This window comes from Haplochromis burtoni, unplaced genomic scaffold (genome assembly GCF_018398535.1).
Source record: "Haplochromis burtoni strain Fernald_Lab_line unplaced genomic scaffold, NCSU_Asbu1 Contig_13, whole genome shotgun sequence".
NCBI classification, from domain to species: domain Eukaryota; kingdom Metazoa; phylum Chordata; class Actinopteri; order Cichliformes; family Cichlidae; genus Haplochromis; species Haplochromis burtoni.
In genome coordinates, this window is record NW_024582374.1 from 2,483,964 (window position 1) to 2,501,294 (window position 17,331).

At 46.7% G+C, this 17,331-nt stretch overlaps 2 protein-coding genes across 8 annotated transcripts in view; one reads left to right on the forward strand and one right to left on the reverse strand.

The window, feature by feature from the left end:
- Window positions 1-11,148, forward strand: part of tp63 (tumor protein p63) — a 58,794-nt gene extending 47,646 nt beyond the window's left edge. For 4 of the 7 annotated variants that reach the window (XM_005919724.3, XM_005919723.3, XM_005919721.3 and 1 more), the window contains 10 exons: window positions 3,433-3,619; window positions 3,708-3,823; window positions 4,117-4,226; window positions 4,313-4,449; window positions 4,637-4,719; window positions 4,802-4,926; window positions 8,168-8,313; window positions 8,570-8,717; window positions 9,601-9,694; window positions 9,793-11,148. In XM_005919724.3, coding sequence (XP_005919786.1) covers window positions 3,433-3,619; window positions 3,708-3,823; window positions 4,117-4,226; window positions 4,313-4,449; window positions 4,637-4,719; window positions 4,802-4,926; window positions 8,168-8,313; window positions 8,570-8,717; window positions 9,601-9,694; window positions 9,793-10,089 — 1,443 coding nt within the window. In that variant the 3' untranslated portion in view covers window positions 10,090-11,148. The remainder of the gene's footprint in view (window positions 1-3,432; window positions 3,620-3,707; window positions 3,824-4,116; window positions 4,227-4,312; window positions 4,450-4,636; window positions 4,720-4,801; window positions 4,927-8,167; window positions 8,314-8,569; window positions 8,718-9,600; window positions 9,695-9,792) is intronic. The other 3 variants (XM_005919722.3, XM_005919727.3, XM_014332836.2) reach the window with 2 other exon arrangements.
- Window positions 11,149-11,697: 549 nt separating this feature from the next.
- Window positions 11,698-17,331, reverse strand: part of zbtb11 (zinc finger and BTB domain containing 11) — a 12,078-nt gene continuing 6,444 nt past the window's right edge. Inside the window, exons 5-10 of the mRNA XM_005919720.3 lie at window positions 16,509-16,826; window positions 16,006-16,426; window positions 14,405-14,522; window positions 14,166-14,324; window positions 13,446-13,621; window positions 11,698-13,246 (exon numbers count right to left, since the gene is read on the reverse strand). Of these exons, the coding sequence (XP_005919782.1) occupies window positions 12,705-13,246; window positions 13,446-13,621; window positions 14,166-14,324; window positions 14,405-14,522; window positions 16,006-16,426; window positions 16,509-16,826 (1,734 nt within the window). The 3' untranslated portion in view covers window positions 11,698-12,704. The remainder of the gene's footprint in view (window positions 13,247-13,445; window positions 13,622-14,165; window positions 14,325-14,404; window positions 14,523-16,005; window positions 16,427-16,508; window positions 16,827-17,331) is intronic.

A 17,331-nucleotide genomic window follows, 5' to 3' on the forward strand; every position in this document is an offset into this window, starting at 1 on the left:
GGCTGAGACTTGTTTGTGTCAAGAAGCTTGTCACGACTCGCCCGTCGCAGAGAGACAAACCCTGAAAGCTACAGATGGGAAAAGGTGGAGGGGAAAATTTTTATAAAGGCAGAGTTGAAAAGGTTTTTATGATATGGGCTATGGGATTTCTCCATAATCTTCACGGAAAAGCCCTTTCTCTTACAGTTTAAGTTACAAGATTCCTTTTTTTTCCGCTTTCTGACAGAGTACCTGCAGCAGTGATTTACAGCAACAGAAAGCAGGCTCATGCTGCGGCGGTATAAATATAAAAGGCAGATATTAGTCTGTCATCAGGGGGAAAAGGAGGAATTTGAATCAGACCTCACCAAACTGAGTTTGTTGGAGTGCTCTCAACACAGAAATCATTGTTGTGTTATAATTGAAGGTTGGAACGACAAAAAAGTGCTGGCAGCTCAAACGCTTCCTTCAAGGATAAGCAGATCAAACAGTTTTTGAAAATAATTTTAAGCATGTTTAGCAAACTTTGGCTGCTCTCCATCTGAAAAGAAAAGGAGAAAATCCTCGATTGCTTTTTTTCCCCTAAACCTCTTCCCACCTGTTGGCTGTGCTTTCAGTTTTAAAGTTGAAGTTACAGTTGTTCTGCTGAAGACATTTGATTGGCAAATCCCAAGAGGGACAGATACATGTTTGACTCTTTCAACACCGGCTACGTGATGCTGCTTGCCCGGGGACAGGTGTCATCCCTAAGATTGGGTGGTCGAGATTGGTGCTGATAGCTTCGGCCGAGCAGATTGTCCGCTAAAATGTTCAACTTTTCCCCCTGTTTTAGATTTAAGAAGCAGGTGCTTTGCTTCAGTTTCAGAGAAAAGTAGAGCGAGGGAGGAAAAGAACTCTTTGGATTATTGTTGAATTAAACAGGTTTGGGAGACGCTGTAGGCATGACATGACATGTCAGGTATGAAGAAGACAAGACCAGAGGCGCCAAACGTTGCTTGTTTAAGGCCTGATGTTTGTCAGGACTTGACTTTTGCATGCGCCCGCAGCGCCTGTCAGGTAGAAAGGAACGCTACAACTGTGGGCCTGCCCCAACCTGCGCAACACAGGAAGTGTGTGTCTCTGTGTTCCTGTGCTGTGTGTTTGTGTGCATTAGCTGCATGTGTGCAATTACTTTCTATGTCCGAGTATCAGGACAAATTGCATGTTGCGCGTAGTCAGATTATCCCAGAGACGCATTTTCGTTGTAGCTTGAAAGCTGCAGTGCTGTGTCCGCACGGTTTCCAGCTGAGCTTTCCAGATGTGCACGTGGAATTTAAAAGTCCAGCCACTTTAGGTCATTTATTACTTTTGCCCCGTGCCAGCTGAACAATGCATCACGTGTGTTTCCTGCAAACACTCGCAGAAGTTTTCTTTCAAATGATTGTGATTAAGTGGCTCTGCATTGTGCGCCTTGTGTTCCTCGGCCGTGTAATTCACATTGTGACCAATGAAAGGCTCATAATTACATGTTAACACCTGAGCGCCGCACCCTGTGTGAGCCACTGAATCCCCATCAGTCAACTGGCTGTCCTCCACCCTGAACAGTGTTGGCTTTAACCGCATGCTGCTTTCAGCAATCAGCAGCAGCAGCTCCTGCTCTCACTGCTGAGCAAACACAGCAGCAGCACAGAGCTGTGCACTCAAAGTTTGTAGCTTCAGGGCTGGGATGGGCCACTCGTGTGTGCGTGTGTGCATGTGTGTGTGTTTGAAACTGTAGGATATCATCTAAACAAACTTTGTGTTTCTGGCCTAACATTCGCGATTAGATCTTTAGGCTCAGATTTGTGCAGACCCTTTACACACCACCTCTCTCTTTCTCTTTTGCTCTTCTTCAACACCCTCGCCCCCCTTCCTCCATCTCTCTGCTTGGCTTCTCCACCTCATTTAGCTGACTGACAGAGGCGTACGGGGAGTATCAGGTTAGGAGCGAGGGGGCAACTACAGCCATTCATCTTGGAGGCATTTTTTTTAAAGCTGCTAGAAAGCCGCTTTGATTTTAAGGAAGAGTCAGTTCAGTTGCCGTGTTGATGTACACGTCCCAGAGCTTAAACTGCCCTCATCAGTCAATCTATCGTGTCCTTGTGCACGAATCAAAACGCAGTTTTATTGTTAAAATCTTCTGCTTTGCATTCGTATTTCCCAGCAGTGAGCATCAGCGCTGCAGCGTTGGCGTTGGGTCACTATAAGAGGGTCACTTGAGGAAAGCAGCACATGTGAAAAGTTGCGTTTAATAGCAGACTGCATCAGTGGGCGAAACGCAGGCATGAGGCAGAGACGGGGAGGTGCACTTTTAGGTTTGTCCTGATGAAAGGAGAGGTTGCGCCTGAGGAGAAGAGCAGAAAATGTCCGTGCCAAGCTTGTGTAATATTTAAAGTGAGCACAGACGGTTCCTGGGATGAGCTTCTTTTCATTGGAAGCAAACTTAATAGAGGTGCAATTTTATGTTGCATTGTTCCCGAACACAGCCCCGAGCAGTTTTCACAATGTTCACTTTTCATCACTCAGAAATGAAACTGACAGGAAAATTTCCCCTCCGCCCCTCCACCCTCAGCTCTCTGCACATAGAGGATTTAAAGCTCTGCTTGCACAGCAGTGATTTGAATGGCTTGTGTACACAGTTGGGTTGTGCCTATTAGTAAGAACTCGGTCTTTCTGATGCCTTTACTGGTTATCGCTTCTAACAGTGCCAAGGATCAAGGTGCATCCATTATTCAAGACTCCTGGCTTGCACACTTGAGCCTGAGCCAGTTTGTGTGATCAACCATCACATTTTGGCTCGTCGCTGATGAATCTTTTGTGACTGCCGCGATTAGCCCTCCGCTCCTTCACTCGGAGTCGTTGTCATCCACCTGCACTCAGCCTAATGCAGCTCCAGCCTGCCAGGCGCTTCAGAAGCTGCTCTGTGTGATGAGTGGCCATCAGATGCTTTAAAAGAGATGAAAGCCAAGCCCTGTTTAATTGCCCCTGGAGGGGTCCATTTTTATGGTGCTCCTCGGAAGTCCCAGAGGCTGTCTGTGAGACATCTTTGAGGTTGGCCAATAGTCACTTGTAGGGCCGAGTGCTGTGTGTGTTTATTTAAGTGGGTCATAATCACAGTCTTCAGTTTAACCCTTTTTTGCTTCAGGGGAGCCAGAAGTGCACAGCTGAGGCAGCAGGTGTTACCAAAGTCCTTCAAACACCGCTGTGCACTTATTTTTAAGCTAAATTAGTTTAATTAAATTTTACTGGTCACCAGGAATCTGAGAGTTTCCACCAAAATAAGGTTTCCAAAAGCCTTTTCCCCCCTGACTTTATCCATTTACTATCACGTCTCGAGTGTTTCTGTGATCAATCTGTGCTTTTAAAATTTAAGCCAATCCCCCCCATCAAAACTTTTCTGTAATCTTTTGTGTTTTCTCTCGTTTTGTTTTGCAGTATTCGACCGAACTGAAGAAGTTATACTGCCAGATCGCCAAGACATGTCCCATTCAGATCAAAGTCCTCACCACTCCTCCCCAGGGTGCCGTGATCAGAGCCATGCCTGTTTACAAAAAAGCTGAACACGTGACCGAGGTGGTGAAACGCTGCCCGAACCACGAGCTCAGCCGCGAATTCAACGACGGTCAGTCGAAATCCCACCGCCTCGTGTTTCACTTCGGCCGTCTTTGTTTGTTGTTGGCGTTTGACCATACGACTCGCGTTGCTTCCAGGTCAGATAGCGCCGCCGAGCCACCTGATCCGCGTGGAGGGAAACAGCCACGCCCAGTACGTGGAGGACACCATCACTGGGAGACAGAGCGTCCTGGTTCCTTATGAGCCTCCCCAGGTGAGCTGTCCATCAACCTACAGGGTATCCAAGCGACAAACGACTCGGATGGCGACAGACAGCGAGTTCGCTGTCATGTTCAGCTGCTCGACACTTCGCCAACCTCTCCGTCAAAGCTTTCAGTGCCGCCATGAAAGCTTCAAAACCGCACATTTTTTCAAATGCTGGTTAAACATTTGGATTCTGCATAATTAAACCAATTTAAATGACCCGAACCTGAAATATGTCCAAATACGACCTCTGTTTTTGCGCCTGCCGCCGTCACTCACCTGCAGTCTCATTCTCCTCCTCAGGTGGGGACCGAATTCACCACCATTCTGTACAATTTCATGTGCAACTCGAGCTGCGTGGGCGGAATGAACAGACGCCCGATTCTCATCATCGTCACCCTGGAAACCAGAGAGTAAGCTGCGCCGCCGCCACCTCCGTCGCCCCCCACCCCTCGTTGGCCGTGCTTTGTTTCTGACAGAGGATGTCTTTGTCTCCCAGCGGTCAGGTTTTAGGGCGCCGTTGCTTCGAAGCCAGGATCTGCGCCTGCCCGGGCCGCGACCGCAAGGCCGACGAGGACAGCATCCGCAAGCAGCACGTAACGGACGCCACAAAGAGCAGTGAGGGTACGAAACGCCGTAAGTAGGGCCGGGGCTGGTGACGGGCTGACGTGCTTTTGGTCTTCCTCGACATGCAGCCGGCGTCGAGGACTCTCACTAACCCGCCTTTCCCCTCGCTTCTTCCCCCTCCTGCTCTGTCTTAGGTCGACTTGTTCTCTTTAGCACGGCGGCCGCTGTATTCACGCTCTCCTCTTCTCTTTTTCAGCCTTCCGACAGGTTTCCCACGGCATACAGATGTCCGCCATCAAGAAGAGAAGATCCACAGATGAGGAAGTTTTTTGTTTGCCTGTAAGTGTGGCTCCGTTGTCTCACATGGCTCGGGGTGCGTCTGAGCTGCTCGCTGACCTCTCATCTTATCTGTTCCCCTCAGATTAAAGGACGCGAAATCTATGAGATTTTGGTAAAAATCAAAGAGTCGCTGGAACTCATGCAGTTCCTGCCGCAGCACACAATAGAGTCATACAGACAGCAGCAGCAGAACCTCCTGCAGAAACAGTGAGTACCAGAACAGATTCTTGGTGGAGTGAAACACAGATGTGCAGAACGGGCAAGCTTCACCGTTGAATTCAACTGTTTCTTTGCATGCAGCTGCACTCTCTGCCTCAGTAAACGTCTTCTTTGCTTGTGTGGAGGTTTGTTTGTCTTTCGAACGCAGGGCACTGATGACTAACTGACTGAACATGGCTCACTTGTTGCTTGAATTGTGGATTGCACTGATAAATGAGATTTCTTGATTGTATTTACTGCCGCCGCTGAAGCGTTGCAGCTAGAAGAGCTGATAATAAACGCTCTGGAGTAGGTGTTAGCCAGCGTTTCACAGAATTTACTCCGAATCAGCTCAGCCTCGCGTCCAAGCAAAAGCTGTTTTTTGTTGGGTTTTTTTTTTTTTGTCATTTTCTTTCCTCCTTCTTGCTCTCTCTCATGGGACACGAGCCAACACTGATGAATCGTGACAAATGTACCTGGCTGCGCTTTGTTAGGGAGACGCTTCCAGAAGGTTCCCGGTAACGCCTTTGGGTGCTTTGCCAAGTTTTTACACAACAGCAGCAAACAGCATCCGTGCCTCGGCCTCATCTATCGGCTTCGGCGTAATTAAAAGTGTCTCAAACGCACACGTCCTCGTCCCGCCTCCCTTCTTTCACTGTAAGCTATGGAAACGAGGAGATGGGAGTAAGTGATAGTTTGACAGCGCTGTGATGATAATTACTGCTTATGTTCTAGTTTCCCATTAAGAGAAGGCAGACAGCCTCGCAGTGACGTAGTGCTTGCACTCGCTGTTTTTCTTTGACTTTATTTCTGTTTTTGCTGCCCGTCTGCCCTTCAGCACTAACAAGAGCTTAAAAAGCAGACGTTTAATTTCAGACAGAGAGTGCAGAATTTTTGAAGAGTTTTTCAAATTCGACACTATTAGATTTTGATGCCAACCCCCAGAATCTTGGGATTTGGTGTTTATCCTTCTCCCGTTTGTCCATTTTTGCATGCTTTTCCCAGTTTTCTTTGTAAAACCTTTGACCTGTTGGAGTTTATTACTGTATTCAGCATTGGAAATAAAAGGTTCTGTCAACAGCAGTGTTTCAGACCTTTCCTTCTTTCCCTTTAAATGTCAAATAACACCATTCTGTAAAAAGGCTGTGATCTGTGTGTGCATACTGCCATCTTCTGGACACACATGTTACTGCAGTACAGTAGGAGTTTCCTGAATCTCAAACTTGAACATTTGTAGAGTTTTCTGAACATCTGGACCTCTCTGGGGTCCCTCGCTCCTTCCTCCTCCTCCTCCTCCTCTGTCAGTGAGCCCTTATTTCTGCTCTTCTCTCTCTCTCTTTCTCTTCTTTCTGGTTCCTTCCTGCAGCCTGATAAAAACCCGTCTCGGTAGCCAGCTCCTGGAACCTGCATTAGAGCAGAGGCGGCGGTGCAGCTCCTCCTGAAATCCACATTCCTCCTCTTCTTCCTCCTCCCTCGACTTAAACGGACCTCCTCTCCGCCTCCTTTTCATCAACTCTGATTTCTGTGACCTGCTTCCTCCTGTGCGTCCCGGGACTCTACACCGAGGATGTGAACTTTCTGTTTCTCTCTCTGCTGCTGCTGTAAATGCTGGATGATCACGTCTTGTTTTTATTCAGCCGCGACAGACGGTGTGAGGGTTTCGGTAGGCTGCGGGCCTGCGTGATCCCCCGTCCTAATCGCTACAGACTGAACTGTAAATGAACATGTGAATTGCATGCATTATTTTTATCCACAAAGACTGTACTTTGTGGACAGGAATCATTTTAGATTTCTTATTTCTTACTAAGTGTGTTGCGTCTTTGCATTGTTGCGAGAGCTGGACTCAAATCTCTAGATTTTAATTTTGAGTTGTTTTTTTTGCTGATGCTGGTCATGTTTTCTAAAGTCACTGCGGGACAGTTTGTGTGCTTGTTTTTTCATTTTCCTCAATAAAAGATCTCCTTAAACGGAGGAAGATGTGAACCGTTCTGTTTAAAACAGATGATTTTACTCGGCTGCTGCACTTTGTCTGTCAGATTCTAATAAATGGGGTTTTTCGGCTTGAATTTTTCTCCGTTTATAAGTTTGCGTTTGCTGATTTTTGTCGAAACATAGAAAGTTAATGCTGCAGTTAATATTAAGAGTTTCACTTTCAGGTTTGATAAATGCAGTGATTGTGACGCCCACTGCTGATTTTCCCTGTTGTTCTGTTGGAAAATGTGCCTGTTAAGAGATGAAATTGGGGCTAAAGCCTTTTTATTGTTGGAGACTCGAGTAGTCCTGTGCTGTGTGCTCTCACTGGAGTCTCACTGGTCATTAGCAAGACTCTAATGACCTACTACATTTATTCAGGTGTGTTGCAACAGGGACACGTGCAAAAGTTTCAGGACACTGGCCTTCGAGGACTGGAGTTTGACACCTGTGTTATAGACTGTGTAAAGCAGGGGAAGGTGGGGAACTCAAGGCCTCGAGGGCAGGTTTTAGATGCGTCTTTGATCCAACGCAGCTGATTTAAATGCCTAAATTACCACCTCAACATGTCCTGAAGTTCTCCAAAGGCCTGGTAATGAACTAATCATTTGATTCAGGTGTGTTGACCCAGAGTGAGATCTAAAACCTGCAGGACACCGGCCCTCGAGGCCTGGAGTTCCCCATCCCTGGTGTAAAAGATGGATGTAGCTCCTGGATCAGAACGGTGAAGCCAGCGTAGCAGTTTCTTAAACCTGTCCAGCAGGAGGCGACTCCTCTGCAGGAGATTAAGTCTGCTGGGAAAAATCCCTCAGCTTTTTGATGGCGTGATGATCTCAGGCACTACTTTCAGCTCACACTGAAAATTATGATCGTTATTAGAGTCAGAGGAATATTCAGCACTCATTATTAGAGTGCTAATAGCCAGCTAGTGAATCAGTGTGCAGTTTCCATCTGGTTTTTACTCTGATCAGCCCCCTTCGCCTGTTACATCTGGTTTGAGAGCTTTAGAACAGATTCTACATCCATCTTTTATATCCCGTGTGGTCGAAGGAGAAATTCTGGGAGAAAGTAGTGAAACGATAAAAAACTAAGTTGCAGTAGAGTGCGTAAAATATTTGTAATATTTCCATCTCCTTGGCTTCCTGGGGCGAGGGTCTGGTGACAGTAGCAGGGAAGACACTGATGTTTTTTTTCTGTATCACTAGAATAAAAATGTTTCCATGTTGTTTTCTGCTGAATGCTGTCAGTAACCGTCACCTCCTCCTCTCTCCCACCCCAGAACCTCCATGTCATCTCAGCCCTCCTTCGGCTCCACCTCGCCCACTCCCGGAAAGGTCAACAAGCTGCCCTCTGTCAGCCAGCTCATCAACCCCCAGCAGCGTAACACGCTCACCCCGTCCAGCATGTCTGGAGGCCTCACTGACAGTAAGTGCGCCACCTTCTTTCTCCTCCCGTCTCTCTCGGGTTGTAGACGCCCCGCGCTCCCCTAAATGTCCCCGTGTTTCCGGGTTTTTTGTAAAGATGGCGGGTCGAGGCAGGCGGGAGGGGACCTGAACGCTTCACTTCCCCTCCCCCAGTGCAGCTTCCTCACCTGTTATGATGCATTATTAGTCAAGTACAGAGTGACCTCTGCACGCCCCCGCACCCCAAAGGCTCACAGTAGCTCCTCTTGTCTCTGCAGTGACTCCCATGATGGGCACTCACATCCCCATGAATGCCGACATGAGTTCACTGAGCCCCACACACGCCCTGCAGCCACAGCTGCCCCTGGTGCCCTCCTCCCACTGTACCCCCCCTCCTCCATACCCCATGGACAGCAGCATCTCCAGGTACCTCACCAAACCACAGCGCCACACATCCACTCATCACCTTTAGTCCTTTCTGAAGACTCTGTGCTCGTCTTCAAAGCGTGCGGAGGCTCAACAACACACAGCGAGCCGGCCACGTGACCAAACGCATCTCAGACCGCTTTTGTTTTCACAGTTTTTCACTTTTTAGTTCATTTTTTTTTCTGACAGTGGTTTCACCAAGCACAGCCCCCTCACTTTTCAGCCAGTCACACTCCCTCGCCATCGCTACAAAACTGTAGATTTATGGCTGCACTGATCAGACAACACGATCACTCGATCACTGATTGGACACAATTCTGTGCGTTTTGCTGTTATTTCGGACTATTTGTATGCTCGAGTAAATTAAACCCCAAACACAACAAAAAAAATTCTTTGGAAGGAGGCGGGAGGAACGAAGCAGCTCGCAGAGGCGGGTTTAAACCTCGAGCTGCGCGTGACGTCCGTTCCCACTTTCTGGTTTTAATGCCAGCGTGGTGAGAGGGGGGCACCGGGAAAGTCCACTGTCAGAAACAAACACGACACCTGAGAACGATCAGTGACGCTTCACCTCTCGTTAAATGGAATTTATTTGAAATGACAGTGTCATTATAGTTACCTACAAATACTTAGCGGTAGATTTATTAGAATAAGGGAACAGTCGAGTCATAATTACGGCAACAGAATAGAAAACAATAGAAACGAAACATAACCGTGCAGATTGTAAAGGTGACCTCACTGGACTATTTAAAGAATTACACTGAGCATCAACAGAACGACCTTTAAGCTTTATTCCAAACATACCGAGTAATTCCGTACGTATTTCTGGTGAGAACCTCTAAAAATGTCAAACTCTAACACGCTCCTCCTCCTCTTCCTCCTGCAGCTTCCTTATTCGGTTGGGCTGCGCCGGCTGCTTGGACTACTTCACAGCACAGGGCCTAACCAACATCTACCAGATTGAGAACTATAACATGGAGGTGAGCCCTTCCCTATCCAACACGAGTCATTTGATGGGTTAGAGAGAAGATTGGCTCCCCCTGCGAATACTAACGCTCCCCTGTGTAATGACCATTAGGACCTGTCCAGGCTGAAGATCCCTGCCGAGTTCCAGCACATCATCTGGAAGGGCATCATGGAGCACCGACAGGCTATGGATTTTTCCCCTCCTCCCCACATAGTGCGCACCACCGGCAGCGCCTCCACCGTCAGCGTGGGCTCCTCCGAGGCGCGGGGCGAGCGCGTCATCGACGCCGTGCGCTTCACCCTGCGCCAGACCATCTCCTTCCCGCCCCGCGACGAGTGGTCCGACTTCTCCTTCGACCTGGATTCGCGCCGCAACAAACAGCAGCGCATCAAGGAGGAGGGAGAGTAAGACGCAGCCACCGCCGCCGCTGCGTCCCCACTTGTCATTTCACGCCTGCTGATGAACATTTCATTTGAAAACCTGCTGTTTAGTGCAAAGCCTGCTGAGAACAAACACACAGACGCACTTACTTTCATTTTGTCCCGCCAAGTTATTTTAAAGGTGTTGAGCAAAAGGTGCATTTTTTTGTTTTTGTTTCTTTTACATTTTATTGTTATGTTGTAATTTCTTGAGAGCACTTAAGAAATGCTGAGGACTTCCCAGATTGCTTTGAGGTTTCAAGTGTTCACGATTCATTCCTGAGTCAAAGCGTGAATGGAACCGCGTAAGAGGGCTTTTATTAGGGCTGTGTTTCTGCTATGGGCCGTAGCAAAAGTGTATTTTAGTTTGTAACCCTTTTTTAGTCGAGTACACTGGTTTTCGCTCGTGGCAGGAGTCATTTCAAACATTTCTTCTCAGAAGTATTACGTCAGCTGATGGGCGATTTGTTTTTCTGCTGTAGCTTCCGTATTTTGCTTTTTAAAAAAATGTTTTTTCATGTGTTGTGAGACCAACGCATCGCCTTGAAAGGTCTGTTTGTGAAGTGTTTGAGTGCGTGCGTGTTTAAATGATGGTATTTCATTTGATGTAGCCACATATAGGCCTAACACTCCACCCAGTGTTTCACAGTTATGACTGATGTCGTTTTATTCTCGTTTATTGCTGAGCAAAAGTATTTTTTTGATCTTTTGGTAGAGGAAACTGGAGTTAAATGTATATAAATTTGTATAGTTCTGTTTTTTTAACTTGCTCTAAGGGAACTGCATGATTTCCTTCATGAACCAAACTGTTTGGTAGCTTTATCACTAAGAACAATGTATTAATCAGTTCACAGGAGTACATGCAGTGTGTCTGTGTAGACACAGGATTTAGCCCAGCTTTCTCTCCAGTAGTCTGCATTTGTTAGAAGCAGAAACCGACTGCAGTTTCATATTTTTGTACAATGTATTGTAAATATGTCTCATTATATCGAGGGTATTTTGATATAAATCTGAAATAAATATCCATACTTGCTGTATTGCATGTTAACACTCCTGTGTGTCAGTTTATTTCTGCGTTGAACAAACTCAAAGATATCTCGAACTTATGTGGCTGACGTCATTTCAAGAAGTCACACGAAGCTGTTTAAGCGTCGGAGCACTGCTGCATGTTCTTTTTATTCTTTGAGCAGAAAGGACAAATACAAAAGCAGGACTGAAACCAGCGAGGAGGTTGAGTCTCTGAAGTCGACAACTAAAAGGTTTCTGTGTAAAGAAAAAAAGAAGCTTTAAAGTTGTTTGCAAAAAGCAACAAAGTGCTTCTAAGAATCTGCACAAAGAAGTGAAAGAGACTCTTACCTGTCTTACCAGAAAAATACAACCTAAGATGAACTCAGGACATTTTGCACCATGTCATTAATGAGAAATAACCAAGTCAAAACACAGAAGCAAAACAAAAAGCCTTGGAACTGCGAGATGGCGAGCTTTCTGTTTACCACGAATCTACACGTTACTGAGACGCTCTTAAAAAAAATTAAATAGACTCTTTGTTATCTGCATGTGGAGGTCTGAGGGATCTTCCAGGAATGGTGAGGACACTTTCCAGAGATCTGATTGTGTACATTTTTTTTTTAAATTGGAAAGAACTACAGTTACCTAACAAAGGTAACCAACTCCTGCTACAGAGTCCAATTCTCAGAAGAACCACCTTCTGTGTTGGTCTACAAAGAAAAAGAAAACAGCTGTCAACAGCTGGGAACGAAATTACTGGGAACACGATGCCTTCACTGCACACCCAAAAACAGGAAAAGCTGCTATTGCCTTTGTTTGTAGCTGAAATGTTTGGTTTTGAAAAAAACCTGCAGTAACTTTATAAGCTACCTGACAAAAAGTAGGAGGCCAGCTGTTTGGCAAAAGACAAAGAAAAACAGAAAAGGCTCCCAGGATGACAGGACTCACAAACAAGTTTCAACAAGAGCTTTACCTTCCACACAAGTAATCAAACAATATCGGGCAAACCAATAAATTACAAGCTGCTTCAAAACAGCTCCTCAATGTTTTACTAAGATGGGGAGACTTGGTCCTGGAGGAGGTCCAAGCTGTGCCTTTTTAGTGGTGCTACTGTGACACTGAGAAGTATGTGAAAAATCAAATTCAACAAAAAAAAAAAAAATCATCTACTGTACCTTTTACACATAAAAACACCATCTGCAAATCTGCAGAAGACATTTATGTCTTTTTGATGACCTGCAGGACGCCGGTGCAGTGACAGAACCACAAACTATACAGAACACAAGGACAAAGGCTTGAGCTGTCATCATCATCTTGGTATTAGCTAAAAAAACAAAACAAACAACAACAAAAACAGACCAGAGGAAAACGTTTGAGCCAAAGCTTTAATTCTGCCTTTAATTCCTCCTGAGCGACGACACTTACTGTTTGTTTAGCTATTTACAGACAATGCACACAGTGAAAACCTCGAGTCTGAGATCATTACACTATTTACAAGTTCAGAAAAATAGGATCTGAATGTTGTTTTTTACATTTTATATAGACTGAAGCAACGTGATCAGTCTATGTGGGGAGTCTCCGTCCTCCGGCCCACAGCTACTCTACCTCGGCGACGTGAGCCACCTCCACCTCCATCGTCTGAATCACCTCAGGGTTTTCCTCGAGCTTCCCCCCTGTCAGCGCCTGCTGGGCCAAGACGTAGTTCACGACCTGCATGATGCCCTGATCCGAGAGCGTCGCCACCGAGCCGTCGCTCACCGCCTGCACAGCCTGGACGGCCTCCACGGCCTCCACCGTCTCCTCCGTGATCAGCACCGTCTCGATCTCCTCCGAGGACGGCTGCTGCGCAGGCCGTAGCTCGGGGGGCAGGTCGGACGCCAGGATGCTGACTGCGTGCTCCACCTGTGTGCCCTGGTTGTGAAACTGGAGGGTGTCCTTCTCCAGCATGATCTTCCCAGGCAGGCTGTCCACGTGGTACTTGGCCATGTGCTTGCGTAGAGTGCGTGCGTCGATGTGGGCCTCCTGGCACATGGGGCACACGTATGGACGCTCTCCTGTGTGAGTGCGGACATGGCGCTTGAGAGAGCGTGCATCAGCCCAGGCGACACCGCAAGTCAGACATTCGAAAGGCTTCACTCCTTCAAGAGAAAAAAAAAAAAAAGACGAAGGGGCGTTAATGATCGCATTTATAGCACAGAAAACTAATTCGCCGCCCTCACAGGACAGCAGAGGTAACAAGAGTGACGGGAGGTCTCATTTTAGGTTACGTTGTTATACGTTCGTACTTTAGCGATAAAAAGCATCTTCTACATGAGAAAAGCTGCATGACGGACTTACCCTGGTGGTTGTTGATGTGGCGTCGGTACTCCCGGAGCTGCGTGAACTTCCTGCCACAGTGCTCGCACTCTCTCTCCAAATTCTGCTTCACTCGGCCCTTCTTCCCGTGCGTGGCTTTCTTTACGTGCCTCCTGAACAGAGCCTTCTCGAAGAACTCCTTTCCACAGACGTTACATCTGACGACACAAACAAAGGGCATCACTGCAAAGCGCACGATGCAAAAACCAAACGGAGATCAAAGCCAGCCAATCGTGTTGTTGCAACAACCATAGCATTTGTAACTGTCCCCACCTCCCAATTTACATCACTCATTAACCGTGAAGGAGTTTAAGTGAAATAACGGTACCGCTTACTTTCCTTTACATGTTTCCATGGCAGCGAGTTTGGTTTTATTTCAGCTGGTATGAAATCATTGATAATCGGCACCAAGAAAAGCAGAACATGAAGTTCTGAAGGATGGTAAAAATGTTTTACAATCAGCAGAAAGCTTCATTTTGTTTTTCAGTGTCACAGCAGGAGTGAAAGCAAAAAATGTGGCTGTTTGGAGAAGTTTTGGGGAGGGGCCACCATTACGTATCAAGTTCGTCTCAGAGGTCTGAAGTTGCATGGTGATAGGTGTCTCAGGGCGCGCCTGTTGTGTTGTAGGAGTAAATTCCCTGAAGCTATTCTACTTCTGATTTCTGGGATGTGACTGGTGCACATCACCCCTGTCACACTTACTTATAAGGCTCGGCGACGCTGTGGGACTTGACGTGCGAGTACCAGTCCTTCTTCCAGCTGTAACATTTCCCGCACACCTGGCACTGGAAAGGCTTCAGGCCCATGTGCTTGTTCATGTGCTGCTGCAGATCTTTGGCTTCGTAGAACCTCTTATCACAACTATGGAAGAGAGGAAGCAGACTGAGACCGCAGCTCGGGCTCTGAAGCAAAGAGGACGGTGTTGATGAAGAGTTACTCACTGTTCACAGGCGAACGGCCGGACGTCGGGTTTGGGTTGGTGCTTCTTCAGGTGTTTGCTGAGAGCGGAGGCTCGGTGGAAGGTGGCTCCACACGTGGTGCAGAGGTACTTCGATTCACCTGATAAGGAAATGGGGATGTTGTCATAAAGGCCACTGCAAACGACTGAGCCAAGATTTTTTTATATAACACTATAGACACTTTGTCAGAGCGGTAATCAGCTGCCTCTCCTGACAGCTCCGCAGCCTCAGAGCATAGCGGCACATGAACCCAAGAGCTCTACTGCAAAGATAAAACTCAAGTTCAATTCAATTGAACAACAGGGGCCTCAAGACACTTTCTATTGTAAGTTAAAGACCCAAAATAATACAAATAAAACAGAAAACCACCAACAATCAAAGTTAAGCGTTTTCTCCATCGTGAAAGAGGCTCTGTATTAACACAATTGATCTAAAATCAGACAAAAAACATAAAATCCGGGTAGAAAAAGTTATATTTTTTACTGTAACAACCACAAACATGTTTATTGAATCATATTTCATAACTTTAAATGCAAATATAAATTGTCAATTTTAAAATCCTATGCACAAGTTTTGCAAACAACAAAGTTATTTGCATCCATTTACCTTTTACCCTTTTTTTTAAATAACCATTTCAAACTATTTACAGAACAATCAGCTGTTCTTCAATAAGATGCCACACAAATTATTTGTGCCACTCCAAAAAAATAATTTCTGTCCACTATAAAGGAGAACATCACAGCCTGATACCTGCAGGTCTGACAGCAGCAGGTGTATCACTCCTGTTTCTACCTGGAGACAGCAGTCGCCTCATTGTTCTGACACACAACACAAAACTATCCACAACACTACACACTAACTACACAAGACAACACATTAACTACACACTCCAAACACGCTAAACGTCACAAATCTCTCACATCTCAAAACTCGCTCTCTCAGTCACTCCTAAAACTTCCCGTTTTTTTGTTTGTTTGTCTTTTTTTGCTCATAAGACAGCTAAACATGACGAAACTATTGAGGAAAAAACACCGCGTATATATTGTTTATCATGACTCTGGTTTTACGTGGCCTATCAACACAATTTAAAAACTGGTATATATCACCTTGTTGCTTTGTCTTTAAGTGGTCATGTGATTGGCTTACCACGACTACTTTATTCTTCCTCAGTCAAACAGCAGCACTCATGCGATTGTTTTGCCCCCTTAGCTCCAGGTGTTGTGCTAGACAGTGATCGTGATTACCGTCCGCGGGAGCGCGCAGCTGCTTGAAGCTGTAGCGCCCAGATTACTTACAGCTACTTCCGTGCAACTGATATAAGATGCGGTAAGCTGAACACAGCTTCAACCTTCTGTTTGTTGAAAAATAGTAACGGACAGCATTTTGTTGTTAGTAACTGTAACGGCGTTGTAACGATAGGAACAGTAATTAGTTAGATTACTCGTTAATGAAAAAAGTAACGCCGTTATTCCCATCACTGCTCAAAGCAGAACAAGAAGTACAGTCAGGTAGATCCTGACCAGAAAGAAGAATTTTCAGAAATCCTGGATTAAAGAGAAGAAAGCTGACGTCCTGTGACTGACCTGTGTGGAGGCTGGTGTGCTCCTCCATGCTCCGCTTGCTCACAAACGACTTCTTGCAGAATTCGCACTGGAACTGTTTGGTGACGTCGTGCAGCGCTCGGTGCATCTTCAGGCTGTGTTTGTGGGCGAACGTCTTCCCGCAGACCTTGCAGGAATGAGGCCGCACACCAGTGTGATTCAGCATGTGGATCCGCAGGGAGTAGAGCTTCGGTAAGGTCTTCCCGCAAATGTCACACACAAATTCTCTCTTGGTGAGCGAGGACGATGACGACGTTTTCTCGTCCACCTCGCTGTCCGCTCTCCCCTCGGAGCCCTGCTCCACTGAGGGTTTGGCGACGGGGGCTCGCTGGCTGCTCTGCTGCTTGTGTCGGGCCAGGTGGGCGCGGAGAGAGGCGGCGTACTGGAACTCCTTACTGCACAGCTGCAAGGAAACAGAAACATCACAGTGAGAGCGGGCAGCATTAACAATTCAACACCACGCAGTGACACGCGCCAACACTTACACTGCACTTGTACCCTCGAGCTTTCTCGTGCTTTAACGTGTGCATGATGAGAGAGTAACGTCTCTGGAAGGACATGCCGCACTCGGAGCACGTGTGCTCGCCGTCTACGGTGCTCTCTGCCTGGATTTTCTCCGGACTGGCTGTGGTCTCTGGCTCCGAAACCTTCGGAGCCCCGGCCTCCTCAGTAGCGACTTCCTCAGTCGTAACACTCTCCGCAGCACTGACCGCCGGATCTGTTGCAGACTCAGGCAGTGCTTCCACCTGACTTTCCACAGGCTGCTTGGGCGGCCTGCCTCTCTTCCCGGGCCTCGACCCAACCTAGAACACAAGTACCAACACCACAAATATTTCAACATGTGCCATATCTTGTTATTTTTAATAAAAACAAAGGTTTAATGTCACAAGTAGGGATGGGTACCGGTATCCGGTGCCATGATGGCACCGGTTCTGACATAAACGGTAGTAACCAGACCGAAAAGCAGTGCACATTTCGGTGCTTTTTTTCCTGAGCTGTGATACACTTTCGATTTTAGCCAATCATTTTACGTTTCCGAGGATAGTAGGCGGGTCCAGGTACGTACGTTCTTTTAGAGCAGAGCTACAGATTAAAAATGCCCAAGGCGAAGCGGTCAAAAGTCTGGCTGCACTTCACAGCAAAGTATGCAAACTCAGCAGCCTGCAACAAGTGCTTTAAGCTGATACTGTGATACTGTCAAAGGAGGTAACACCTCAAATCCGATGAAACACCTGGCGACGCATAGAGGTTTTTTTAAAAGCCGAGAAATGCGCCGTATTTGATAGCTTGCTGCGAGACCTCACACCG